Genomic DNA, 14,855 nt, shown 5'->3' with positions numbered 1-14,855 from the left:
ATCTAAGACTTGTTCAGTCCAGATACTACTCTCCCAACTCATAGAATGGAGAATTCTAGATAGTACACGACCGCGGATGACGCGAATCATTAATTCCTCGGGCGGCAACCAAGGCTTTGGTTCGCCCCAGCCCGAGAAACGTCTTCCCGCTGCAAGATGGTGATTGCGTCTCCCTTCTTTCCTTTTTCTAACTATTTACTTTCAGTCCCTAGCAACCAAGGAGCTATAGCTATCAGCAAACCGAATAATCTGCATAGTGAAATAAAACTTGGATGTTAGCGTGTAAGAGTGCTGAACTATGACCAAATGAATAAAGTTTCCAGAGAATATTGCTTAGAAGACCCTGAAGTTAAAAGTGTGTTGTCTCTGGCAATCAGATCTGTAATATCTGTTATACTTTGGTTGTCCTCTTTAAAATAAAATGATTAAATACATAATATTGGCTTATGAAATACACAATTAATGTTACAATAATAATAAAAATAATAATATAACTGTAAACAGTTGGACTGGTTACAGTTTAACTTAGGTTATTAATTTAAAATCATTGTAATATTGTTGAATTAACTTCGTTTGTATGTAGTTTTCTATGACACGCGGTCGTTTGATGTAAATGTTAGGTTTTTACTTCTTATATCTGTGGAAATTTTATCCTTCATTGCGAAGATGGCCGAAAATTTTCGTTAAATATTTAAATGTGTAGAAAATTGTTTGAGTTATCAATTTCGGTTTAAAATGGATAGTTGTAAAGTAGGTTCACGTGTTACATGCACCAGCTGTTCGCAACTGTATACTTTGAGAGGTAACTTGGCAACAAAAGCTAAAGTTCTATTAGACTTTAAATTTTGCCGGCGTTTTTTTGTTTTTATGATATTTGCGTGGTTCAGAAGTTTACAAATTAAAATTTTTTTTATTGAATTAATTGATATTTTATATAAACAGTTTTTTCTGTACTTTTTGGGAGTTCTGTTTTTTAATGGTTCGTCCAAATGTGTATTGTAACGTAATACCGTTATTAAAACCGAGATTATAGTGATTAGTATGCATAACGATTCTGTAAGAAATGTTGAAGATGTCGAGATGTCGTTAGTTCCGGTATATAATGACACGGAATCGGAGACGGATATCACGGAGTTTTTACAATGGCACGCATGCTACACGGACCCGTACGGATTAGCATAGCAATCCTAAGCTGTCTAGGGTAGCCTACGTAAAACACTAACATAAATACTTCGGCACGTGTGAATATTTACCTCACATTAACGTGTTTTTTTTAATGCGTTTCTACTGTGCTTGCTACAGTGACAGGGACTAAAGAATCAGAACCTGTCAGTTTTTTTTTCTCTATCTTTAATCATAAAAAATTTAAATTTTTATTGTTTCTAAAGTAATTAGTTTTATCATTTTAGTGAGTAGTTAGGTTAGGATAGTTACATTTGTAATACTTCTGGTAATTTTATCACGTCGTGTCTTTTCCGTGAATAATTAAAATTTGGAAAATACCTTTTTCGAACACTGAAGATGTTCCTCTAGTTACCCTGTAAACATTGTTTATGAATTCCTACTTGTTTCTAAGAAATTATAGTATTTTGGTCACATTCAATAGTCTAGGCAGTGAAGCGGCCATCGCCATGGTTTGTTTGGATTACGTTGTATAATGGGGTTTTCCAAACGTAAGAACTTTTATATTTTTCAATTGGAACTGTGATGCAATGGAACCTAAATAATAATTTAAAAAAATAATGTGATTCTCTAATGTGCATCCAAACCCAAGCGTCACCTTTGACAGATTTTTTTTAGCATTTCAGAGGTGTGAAGCGCCAACTTTTTATGTGCAATAGTATGTAACCTGATGTACAAAAAGGATTTATTATTTTTGAGACACGGTATTAGTCCTTTTATACATCAGGTTACGTGCGAAATAACACGTAACAAGACGGCGCCTTGCACTTCCGTACTGCTAAAAATGTTCTCTGTCATAGAAAGTCATGTAAATTTTTTGTATTACTGTTTATGTTCCATTGCATCAAAATTTCAGTTGCAAAATATATAGAAAACCACAGGATTGGCAACGTAATTAAAGCACAGCATGTTGATGGCTGCTTCACTGCATGTGGTGTATAATGTGACGTAGAAACTGTAATTTCTCAGAAACCAGTAGGAATTAGAAAACACTGCTTGAAGGGTAGAGAGAGGAATGTCTTTAGTGTTCAAAAAAGTTATTTTCCAAATTTTATTATTTTATTTACGGATAAGCAGCACTCCAAAATAGTTTTACTCTGTTCTATGTTTAATTTCTAATTCTGTCCAGGTTTATTCAGAGATTTTCAAGAAATTGGTGTGTAATTAACTATTTTATATTCACTTGTGCTTTAACTCTGCCGCTGTCATGCTTAGTTCAGTTAAACGTTTAATGGTATTTTTGGGTTAAGGGATGATGTAAAATCATTGTAACTATTACCAGTAATGTTTTTATAGTGTTGTCAATTTGTTTTGTGCTTAAAATAGCATAGCAGAGACTTTTTAACTAGAAATATCCTTGATCTTATTGCTGCTTTGCTATTTACTTGATACTAGCTGCAAAATGATCATGTGGTTCTCCAGGCATCGTTAGGAATATAAAAAAGCAGTGTCTGTTTTCAAAAATACAGGTGTTTAATGTCAGTACCTTACGGCAGGGGCCAAGACTTGTTTTCCATTCCAAGTGAATAGTGTTCAGTATTGTTCATACATTAAAAGTGGATGTAGTATTTTTATTGAAGCCAACCTAACCAACCATCCTCACTATTTTAAAGTATTTTTAATGTAGCCTGACAATCAGCTAATTTCTCCGACACTTAAGTCTTTGAAAGATGTCCTCAACATTCTTTTTTGGAATGTTTGGGGATTAGTCCTGGATCTCGATTCCATAAGAATACTGATGTCACAAACATGGCGTCGCTTACATCATTACCACCCCTACGTTCGTACGGGACAAGGTTTTAGCGGATTGTCATATAAAAATGTTTTTACTCATATATAAATTAAAAAGATTTTTGTCACAATTAATAAGATCGGCATAGTGTTAAATGAACTGAAGAAAATTAAATCTCCTGAATTAAGGTGGACATATATAGTTATGTATATGTTCAAAATTTTTAGAATAATGTATGGGACTGTTTTATGAACTCTGAGATCATCTATTAAGCCATGGCACAGTAGTTGGGCAACCCTGCAGAAGATGTAAATAATGAATGAATTAATGAATTCTGTGCAGATGTGCAATATGGGCGGGGGCCCAAGCGACCCCTGCTGCTCGCGTGCGGCCACCCCATGTGCGAGTGGTGCGTGCAAACCGCGCTGTCAGGCGGGAAGGATAGCATTGCGTGCCCGGTCTGCTCTGCCGTCTCCGCCCGCGAGCATAAGGAGGCCAGCATCTACGCTGACTTCCCCCTGAGCATGTTCGAGCTGGGGGCGGTAACCGCCCGCCAGTGGACCCAGAGCACCGGCGACGCCCAGGTGACGTTCGTCCCGCCAGGGGCCAGCGTCCGGCGCTTCAACAAGTCGCGGGTTGTGACGGAGCCATTGTTGACCCAGCAGGTTGTGCAGGGTGAGTTGCTAGAATCGTGCTGATGCAGAGCGCTTTTGGGCAGATTCGGGTGAGGCATTAAGCTGACATTCCACATTGATCATTACATTAAATAAATGAAAGTACTTTGTGGTTTTATAAAGAACAAGGTTAGCTAACATTTTTCTGTTATGAATGCCAGAAATGATGCAAGAAGTTGATGCAGTGTTGCTGAGCGGCGTGAACTATTCTCTTGAGCTCATGGACACGCCGACCCTCCGGAGGCTGGGTTTGATGTCAAATAATAAAATAATATTAAAATTCCCTGTCATTAAAGTGCACTCTTTCCTAATACTATATGTGACTTTTTTTTTAAAACTATGTATTGAAATCTTAATAATTCTGAAAAAGTAACATACAGCAAAACCCCTTTTTTTGCACTTTACATGGGGACGAAGTAAAAAAGTGTAAAAAGCGGGAAAGTGTAAATAAAGAGAAAGGTAAGAAATACGTTAAAGTTAATTAAAATACAGTCGCATCCTCCAACGTTCATAACAAATACTCGTGACCTTCCATCAGCAGCCAGCCAATAGATGCGAGCTTAGCGGAAAAAAATATAAGCTTCACCTCCCGTGTACCAGTTTTGTCCAGTTCTAATACCAGTTTAATAGTATACGCACCAGTTTTCTCGCTGCCGTGACATGTTCAAGTTTACGTTCATCTTGATGTCTTGATACCAATAATTAATTATTTACGATCCCCAGAAATAAATGGTTAGTTTAAAAATATGCCTCAACTGTACAATACTTCCGAAATTATAAATATGTATAAAACAGTTACCAACACTACGCTCATTGTATCTTGTGAAGTTTATGTCTCGTACCAGTATTTCGGCTAAGTTATGACATAAATATAGTATCCGAACGTTTATACTATACATTCGTGAGTTTACGTTTTTCCCTAGTACATTTTAGATTGTCTCCTGCTATAACTACTCGGACTTTTACACGCCTAGGCTTAAATTATTATATGTTTAGAAATAAAAGCAACTTTTCATGTTAAAAAATATGTATAATTTGCAATTAAAATGTTCACTGCTGACTATAAAAGTTATGTTTTTCACAATGTTTTTAGGCATACTATGGTTGTTACGTGATGTATTAAATTTTTGAGACGTAATTCGCGTGAAAGTATTGTATTGGATTAAATGGGAACTAAACGGGACCTGAAGAATATAGTGAAAATAACGGGAAAACGTAAATAACGGTAACGTAAATAAGGGGTTTCGCTGTATGTGAATTAAATAAAGTTGGAAAACGGAGGGTGTGTGTGGTACAGTGGGAAAGTACGACTACAGTTCTGAAATTTATTGCTTGCAGCACTACGAAGCTCTATGGAATAAACTGCTGGTATTCTAGGTTCACTCTTAGCTGAGTTTTGAAATAAACAAACACCGTCGTATCACTGCGCCGCGTCAACAAGTGATATGCTGAATGCATCTTCAGGGTGGCCACTCACCGGGAAAACCGGGATTTATCAGGGAAATCACGTTGATCGGGAATTATCAGGGAAATGTCAGGGAATTTTTTTAATTACCGGGAATTTTTTGTGTCATCTATATTTCCGCAGAGCTGCCAACCATTACGGATATTTCGTAATTATTACGAATTTAACACAGAATTAGGGAACATCGCTTGTTTATTACTTGAAACGAGGCTTTGTGCTTCTGGGTAACGGAAAAATATTTCGTTTCTGGTGTGCGTGTTTCGTGAACGCAGTTGGAATACATCACGTGGTTGCGCAGATAACGGAACTAATAAATGTGCGCATGTACTGTCGAAATAAGTAGATTAATTCTTGTGTTTTGTAATAGAAATGGTACGGTATTACGTCCGTTGTACGATACAACTAGTACATATTCTCGGACTTTTCGTTTGTTAGCTACTTACATCACAATAATTTTTGTACGGTACTTTGGCTAACCTGTGTTGTGTTAATTACTTTCTTGAAAGCCATTTTTTTTCATCAAAGTGTTTTTGTCATGTCTGCAGACGTGAAACTATTTTATGTTGTTCGATAGTGTTGTGTTCTTCAGTGCCGGTTGTAGAAATAAAGCGTGTGACAGAACAATGTGTATCTGGGGCAAAAAAAAAAAGAACGTTATTCTTCAGAACTTTCGACCAAACTATTCAAAAGAATGGCCATGCTTGTCATCTTCAAATGTTTTGGAACGCCCCGCGTTTTGTAATATATGCACGTGTAACTTTTCGATTACACATGGTGGAAGGGATGACTGTAGACGGCATATTGAAACAAAGAAACATGCAGAACATTTTAAAGCCGTGACGAGCAATAAATCTATATCGTCGTTTTTCGCTAGGTACATCTGAAGAAACGAAAGGAACAAACGCAGAGTTATTGTTTTCAAGTTTTTTGGTAGAACACAATTTACCGATAGCAGTAGCCGATCATTCGGGTAATTTGTATAGAGCTATGTTTCCGGACTCAAAAATTGCACAGAAATACAGCTGTGCGAGAGCAAAAACATCTGCCTTAGTGGAGTATATGGCTGGTGAAACTAAATTGAAACTGTTGAATCTTTAGTAAGTGAACCATTTGCTTTAGCTACAGATGGGAGTACTGATTGTAATGCATTGAAGATTTATCCATTAGTTGTTTCATTTTTAAATCAAACACAAGGTAAAATTTGCACTGTACTGTTATCTAGGGATGGGGCGAATCCTGATTTCCTCGAATCCGAATCCTAACTCAAATCCTAGACTGGATTTGCCGAATCTCGAACCCAAACTCGAATCTTTTAACAGATGATATCCACATATATAATGTAAGTGAGATGTATTCTGCTTGCACTAAAAGTACCTTGACTTTATTACATGTAGTTTGGTACACTTCTGGTATAAGTATATATGTATAAAGACAAAAATTTTTTCTTGAGAAATTTCAGTTTTAGTACAGATTAGCGGTTAGGATTTTTTCTATAAATAACTAGAGGTCTGCGAGCCTAAGAATTTTACTTCGAGCCGAGCTCGAGCTTTTGTGGTACAGTTACACTTTTGGGAAATTATTTTTATCTTAAACTTATTATAATGTTTGAATAAAGTATTAAAATGAAGTGGGCTTATTAAAAAATAACATTTTTTTCCATTGAATCTTACCTGTTTCCATTGGTTCATTAGTAACTGATATCATCCAACTAACATAACCAAGTATATGTTTGTGTAAATGTAACATATCTTTGGAAAAATTTCATCCTTGTCAATTTTTCTGGAGTCCATACTGAGCTTCGACAAACTTAGCACCAAAAATCATGTTGTTTGAAAAGTACATTCACATTGTTTCAACATTTCCACTTTTCCTCACAATAATTCTGAGAGAGATTGTCACAGAGTATTAAATTCTGTTCTTTAATCTATCATGCAGAACAATAATTCGTTCTGCACGTTCAGGATTTAAATTAGCTCTACGATTGGATATGAGATAGTGTTTCCAGCAGAAGAGAAGCATCTCTCACTGGCAACCTGCGTGGCTGGAATGCTTTAGTAAAATTGCTTAACCTCAAAATTAGTGTCATAAATATCTGTAACTGGTCATTAAAGTTTAATCAATTGAAAGTAATAAAAATAAAAGCATTTTACTTAATTCAATTTACACTTGCAAAAAAAACATACACACAATAAACCTACATGGAAATTAAAGTCTTTTTCAATATCCTGAAGTCTGAAATATGTTTACTCATGTCATCAAATGTAGAGCTGTACTGAAGAAGCCGATTATGCCAATATTTAGTTGAATCGGCATTTCTGCCGACTTTCGATACAGTACGCTTGTTAATTTTCGGCCGATATTACTGAAAAACGAAAGAGACGGCCATAACCTAAAAATCCACGAGTACCATTTTCACTTTTCGTAGTAGTACTGCATTCTTTCAGATAGCATTATTTCTTAGCAACATGTGCCAACCGTACATATCAAAGTTTAACATCCTTTTTTTTTTCAACAATGTTCTTTAATTTAATATGTCATAAATAAATAATACATTACTATCACGGTAAATATAAATCTCGGTTGTTACGGTAACTATAGTGCAAATATGGTAGCTATCATGCTTCTGTAGTAATTATGGTATTCTACAAAGAATCTTGTTCTTTTTATGGTAATTATCTTAAAATAACTATTGGGTTTGTACTGTAGTTATGGTACATCATCCATATTTCTTCGTATGTTGTTCATTTGTTTTTTCTTCAGATTTACGTGCGTCATTATTTGAGACGGGGAGTTTCAGATAAATTTTTAATGGACTTTATATCACACATTTAATGGCGTAAATGATGAGACCTCGGGCAATTTAAACGCTTTATACGCAAAAACCTACCATGCGGGGCCTCGTAAGCGAGTTTTACTGTATTATTTTTTCCGTAAATAGTAAAAAACCGAATACTTTGACGAATCCTATATCAGACCTGCCGAAGCTTCGAATCCCTAGGATTCGGCGGATTCGGCGGATATTGGATTCGGTCGCCCCATCCCTACTGTTATCCCTTGTTGAGAGTACTAAGACTAAGAATATTTCACAACTAGAAATGTTACACTTCAAAAATGAATGCAAGAACAGTTATCAAAAGTAGTGTGAAAAAATGTTTGAGCACTCGCCACTGAAATACCCCATTACTAAGGACAGGAAAAATTCGCGGGTTCAATGACCTGTAGGATGAACTCAATAGTTCTGCGTACGCTCGGTCAAATGCCACCCACTCATTGGCTGCTGTCTTGTGAGACGTCCCAACGTAGCAGCCTGAGATTCGATAAAGCTTTGGTCAGGTGTTTCTCATTGGCCCAGAGTCATCCAGGTGAGTAGTGAGCCAATAGCAGAGGTAGCACTGAGGTATAACTATTTGTATTTTAGCCTATCGTGAAATGAATTCGCGAATTTTTCCGGTCTCTATACATAAAATAAAACAGACTGCAGGTCATTGAAAGGGACGCTATAATGTAAAGTGACATATTTAAAATGTATTATGTTATTTAACGAACTTCCGTATGTATATAATGAAGAAAATACAGCAGGGTGCTAAAATATGAGTAATCTCTATAATTTATATTTTTTCATCAAAAGTATGTTTTTTTTGTAATTGTAAATATCAGGGAAATTTTGAATTTTTAATCAGGGAAATAAGCCAAAAATCAGGGAATATTTTTGGTGACTGTGAGTGGCCACCATGATCTTGCGCGGCAAGCACTAGTTGCAAAACACACACTTCACTACAGTCGGTGCTAATAAAATAACGGAGAATTAATACAACAGGAAGCACTGTAGCACTTAGTTCAGCGTAGGTGGTTCATTTGTGAAGAAAAAACTAAGCACTTTACACCTAATAGCCATATTCACAAAATCATCACAAGTTTTGATAACAGGATACTCACGTTTCCTTTTCTTCCCGGGAGTTGTTAATGTCCCAGTGTCCTATAATTCTTTCCTTGCATGAAGAACACTGCTCTTCAAAACACCAGTAAATTCCACAGTTCAACTCGCGATATCGTTCACACGAAAATCAGGATATTTGTCTGAAAATATTTTAAAAACATTCAACACAATAGTTTTCTGTGCACTTTTCAAAGGCTTTTCCGTTCTGTGCTTTACAAAACTTGGTCCGGCGTCAGCCATAACAAATCGTGCGCGCGCGAATTCGAAATACAACTGTTGCGCCGGGCATCAACTGTACACTGTACAAACGGCGTCTGCTAACATAATTGTAAGTAAATACTTGCTGACACATTAAACTGTATTGGATATTAATGGTGAAACACTATAATGCTATATAACAACAATTGTTATAAAAAAGGCAGTGTAAAAATATATACAAATGGTACGTAACCAAGGGACTATTTCTTGCGCACGAATAATGTGCGCGGCGGCCGGCAGCCAATGAATGTGTTTGTTTACAAGAGGCTTTGTTTATTCCAAAACTCAGGTAAGAGTGAACGGAGATTAGTAATTTATTTTTTATTTGGTTAGTTTGTTTCCTTCTGCATAATTTTTTCGTATGTTTAAAAATTATTTTTAAAGTTGAACATCATGGCTACAATGTGTTTATTTTGATGTACTCATTGAAACAAAAAGCAATGTTTGGAAATCATGTCACTATGCAATTTTTTCCCTAGCAAACTCTTGTCTTGTTGCAGAGTTGTGTGAAGAGTGTGTCTCTCGGCAGTGTGACTGGTTCTGCCAACAGTGTGAGCTCAAATATTGCAACTCCTGCTACTCCAAGGTGCTTTTTTCTTGTTATTATGTTCACTTGTATGGATATTTAATTCCTCTTTTTATTTTTTGATTTTGTTCTTAATTTACTTTTGAGCTTTTGTTTCAAAAATTACGAGTAACAAGTTATCATTGCTGTTTTCAGTATGTTTCTATTTTATCATCTTTTTAAATAATGTATTATCAAAAAATCAATTAAGAAATGATCAGTTTTCTTTTAAGTAATTATTGCGTATTGTAATCAATTCATGTAAATAATGCGTGCATGGAGCATATTTTTTAAATTTTTTTGAAAACCTAGCTCAGGTTTGGTATATCTTATGACTTAATGGAGAAAAAAAAATGGAGAAATCACTGGTAAATTAACCTATGATGGGTGAAAACTATATATATATATATATATATATATTCCACATTTTGGTCGAATCCGAATCCTTGTTCGAATCCTCAGTGTTTGTCATCGAATCTCAGTCCCACACTAAACTTCACCACATGTTATTAAAAAAAATCACAGATTTATTTTAAAAAATTACATAGGCCTATGTATTAAAAAAAATCACATGTGTATTTATAAAATTATAAAATAAGTGCATAGTGTATACACCTGATATAAAATAGAGACAAATAACCTCAAACACCACACACGTAAGTTTGCATCTGTCTAATTCTCTGTTAAATTAATCCTTCCTATGTTTTCAATAAAATACGTTTGTATAACAGACACCATTTAAAAAAAGTTTCGTTTTTTTCTGCAATGTTATATTATTGAAGGTTGGAAATGATAGAGTAGTTATGCTAATTGACAAAATGCAGCGTAGTTTATCTTATATTTGTGCTATTTCCGTTACCTTTCTAATATAGTTTAGGTATACAGTTTTCTAGAGCTGGACGAACCTCAGTTCTCTGGTTTCGAACTGAGCCGAACCTCATACAGAAATAATTGTTTTGAATTAAAATGAACCAATGACCAGCATTTTGGTCTTTAACTGAGTGGTGAGAAAGAAAGGTTCTCCAGCCATATGTAAAATTAAAACCAATATATAGCTTAGCATATATATATACCAACTTTTAATTCATGAAGAAGTTCCAGCATTTTGGTCTTTTACTGAGTGGTGAGAAAGAAAGGTTCTCCAGCCATATGTAAAATTAAAACATTATATAGCTTAGCTTATATATATAGGTACCAACTTTTAATTCATGAAGTTACATCTAAATTTCAAAAAGACTATCTTCCTTTTTCAGTGTACACTAACCTTCATTTAAAAAGAATATTATAAAGATGATGAACATTCAGCATAAGGCCACATAACATATTTTTGTGGTAGACATAACCTAACATTTTTAATAAGTAAAACTTTTTAATAGGACATAAAAAAAAAGGCGAATGTGAATTAAGTTACCTATCTACATTACAAAACCCGCTGACTGCAGTTGCTGTTTTCTTGGAAGAATGCTGCTCGTCAGAAGAAACTTTAGACGTTTTTTTTTGGGGTGGTTCTGGGTCGAAAACACGAGAAATAATGATGGCTGCCGCGACTACGCTAGTCAACTTAGTACCGTACTGTAAAATTTACTGGACCAGTACTTTTAATACACAAGATTAAATTAATACTTTCATTACCTGACTGTTATAACCAAAAAGGCCAAAGAAAATAAATACATCCCAGTAATTTAAAATACGTAATTAACTTAATCATTTCCTACCGCATTTGTCTTGTGTTAACTTGATCACGTTAGTTTTGCCGAAATACGAGAGTTCTCGTACATGCGCTTTAGTTTAACGTATGGGGTACGCAATCTTTGGTGATTTTACAACACTTCTCGTACACGCACTATAGTTAAAGGTATAATATACAATACCTTTGGCATTTGTACGATAGTTTAAATTACGTAGTACGACACATGCGTACAAAATTCTCTAAAGTAAACAAAAAACAAAGCGTGCCTATATGAAAAAATGCTATGCGAGTTATGCGACGATTAATAATTTTTTTTATATTTTGTCTGCGCTTGAAACTGTTGAGGACACGATTATGCGATGAAAGTCGGAATATTACAAGTAATAGAATTTTGTTGAGCTGTTTTGTGAATGGTCTCAAATGGGGGTTAGAAAATTAGAAAAACGTAATTTTTTTTAAACGAATGTTTGGTTTTTCGAATATATTTTAAGAGGTTACGAACTGAACCAAACGTAAGGGTTTGGTTCGGTTCGAAATTTTCAAACTTCGCCCAGCACTACAATTTTCAATTACTACCTAAAACTCTTAAAAACCCACCTCGAATCCCACCTCGGATCCTACGAATCCTCGAATCCATAGGATTCGGTATATTCAACGAATCCAAGATTCGAAAACCCTATCCCTAATATATACCGTATTTGTCCGAATATAAGGCGACCATTTTTACATAAACGAGAGATGCAAAAATAGGAAGTCGCCTTATTTTCGCACCCAAGACGTCAGAACCGCAAACATTAGTTCCAAGCTGAAAGCTACAGTAGAAACATTGTTAAACAAAATGTTCACGATTTTTTATATTAACTAAAACTTCGTTACCTCACACGGGGAAAACGATAAATCCTTCCAATATTGCAGTAATTCACAATTGTTTAAAGTTGAAAATTATAATATTTGTTCTTGAGTAAAAATGTGAATGTTGAAGCATCTCAAAATGGCAACCTTTTATTACACAATTCATATTTGTACCTACTTTGTGTACAATCGCGTGTTAAAATTTACGGTAATTTATCTTCAGATTTTTAAACGGAAATATTTGTACTAAAATATCACAGCTATTTTCTGAACGATTGTTTACGTTTACAATTTACGTTTACAAACATTTGGGATGTAATGTTTGGAAATTCACGGCTGCCAACTGTCTTTCCACAATATTTCTTTGTTGTAAAACGAACATTGCCGAAAACGCACGAAGACGCCATATTAACAGGAATTTGGTACGTTGCTTCAAAAGCTATTTTAATATTCCACTCTTTATTTAGGTAAAAACCTTTCAAACAACATAATTATCATAAATTATTCTTTAAAATTCATAGGACAGAGACTCTCTGTCAGAGAGTAATATGGACAAATATTCGCGGTCACGTAACCGAAGTTATTCATGGCCGTATGCTTCATCATGGCAGCTAGCCACTTGTTTTGTTCCTGCAAGCTGCATTCTTTGTTTACTTTCTTACGTTTAACATCCTACTAAATAGTAATACGTCTTGTTCTGTGGTAATACGTAGCTTAAGTGAAACGGAAAGTTAAATGCTGTATTTTAAGAGTGACTAATAGCCATTGTAAAAATTTTAAATTCGTAGATACAGTAAACTGTGAAAAATGAACAATCACACATCGGTGGAACGGCGGGGAACGAGCTCTGGACAAATAAACAGCTCTGAAGATGACAATTATGCAGCTTCATTAGAGTAAACATACGAAAAAATTTCTGGTGTAATACTTAAAAATGTAAATATTTTCTAATTGTTTTCTTTGACTTTTAGGGTAGGCCATTCAAACTTTTTTGTAAATAAGTAATGTTTTAAATATAAATTAATTGTTATACATAAATGAAAAAAAAGGATTTATCAACACAAAATGATGTCTAATGAATTTTCACATTAATTTCTACCAAAATTGTTTTTACATTTGTTTGGCCTCCTGAAACTGCAGGTCGCCATATATTCGGGGTCGCCTTATACTCGGGCCAATACGGTATATAAACAGAAAAAATTAAATAATTATATGGTAAACCGTTTGTATGTTTGTCATTTAAGTTGTTCACAAATGTGATTTTTTCTTTCAAAGTTTTAAATCCTATGATTGAATCTTTATTTTGAAACTAAAAAAATCTTTATTGTCCTCTTCATTAACTGGATGTTAATCTGAACTAAAATAAATATAATCGCAGTTGTTATAAGCTTGATTTTGTAACTAATACCAGACTGTTGAAATGTGCATGCGTTGTCACACCAGTAATTTGGATAAGTAATTAAAAATGCCATTGAACCAAACCAAACTATTTAATAAATCCAAGATGGTGGAGTTTCAATCCTTAAGAGTGTTCTATAGTTAGGTACCTCAGAAAATGGTATTAAAAATTGATCAATAGTACTTATAAAATAAGGGAAAAGTGGTGAAAAAGTTGGCAATGCAAAAAAAAATTTTCCATACAATTTTTGCACCCCTTGTATGTGCTAGTACCAGCCTTTTTGCACCACTTTTACCTTATTTCAACACTGTCTTTGTCATGTTTGCTTTTGAAACCATTAAAAATGGTTTTCTATCCACTATTATGTGAAACTTAAGAATTTTTGGTGATCCTGAAGAAAAAGCCTCTTGTTTCAGAAACAAATTAAAACTTCTTAATTATTGTTTTTCTACCTCCTGTTAATTTTTTCTTTCATTTTCTTAGAAGGTATTTTGATATTTAAAGAAGTTACCATTTTAATGAGTGGTTAGGTTAGACACATAACAAGTATACTATGAAATTGTGTGAACAGTAGCTTAGGTTGCTACATAAAAATTACTGTGAAATGGTGTGAATGGTTGGTTAGGTTGCTTCATTAAAATTCTATAAAATAGTAAGGATTGTTGATCAGGTTTAAGTTACCTAGGTAAATTTTTAAATAGTAATTCAAAATAATTTTAATGTATACGGTAAAATACAGATATACAGTCAAACCTCGATTCTACGTACACTCACGGTTCTCCAAAATTTGTTCGTACGAACCAGTGAGGCCAAATTACGTCCATTTGTGGCTACTCCCCCCCCCCCCACCCTTTTTCCCACCGCTGCCACGGGAAATGAATTGCCGTTGCTGTGTCTATACACGGTACGTACATGTGCCTTTGGCAAACAAGTAAATTTTTTACATGTACGTATGTTTATTATGCTGGTGTATTTTCGATCGAAAAAATATCCTATTCATGCAGAAACAACACTTGAGCTAATCAAACATAAAAATAAAAAAAGACAACACTATGTTTGGGCCAAATATACAGCTTACGAAGGCAGTATCGTACGCCGTGT

General features: G+C 34.7%; 1 protein-coding gene across 2 annotated transcripts in view; it reads left to right on the top strand.

The window, feature by feature from the left end:
- Window positions 1-635: 635 nt before the first annotated feature.
- LOC134542975 (RING finger protein 17) overlaps window positions 636-14,855 on the top strand; it is a 233,541-nt gene continuing 219,321 nt past the window's right edge. The window contains exons 1-3 of one of the 2 annotated variants that reach the window (XM_063387612.1): window positions 636-802; window positions 3,257-3,589; window positions 9,749-9,834. In XM_063387612.1, coding sequence (XP_063243682.1) covers window positions 736-802; window positions 3,257-3,589; window positions 9,749-9,834 — 486 coding nt within the window. In that variant the 5' untranslated portion in view covers window positions 636-735. The remainder of the gene's footprint in view (window positions 803-3,256; window positions 3,590-9,748; window positions 9,835-14,855) is intronic. The other variant, XM_063387613.1, reaches the window with a different exon arrangement.

The sequence above is a fragment of the Bacillus rossius genome (assembly GCF_032445375.1).
Source record: "Bacillus rossius redtenbacheri isolate Brsri chromosome 9 unlocalized genomic scaffold, Brsri_v3 Brsri_v3_scf9_2, whole genome shotgun sequence".
Lineage (NCBI taxonomy): Eukaryota > Metazoa > Arthropoda > Insecta > Phasmatodea > Bacillidae > Bacillus > Bacillus rossius.
Note: the sequence above shows the minus strand (reverse complement) of the source record. Positions and strands in the feature narration are given on the sequence as shown.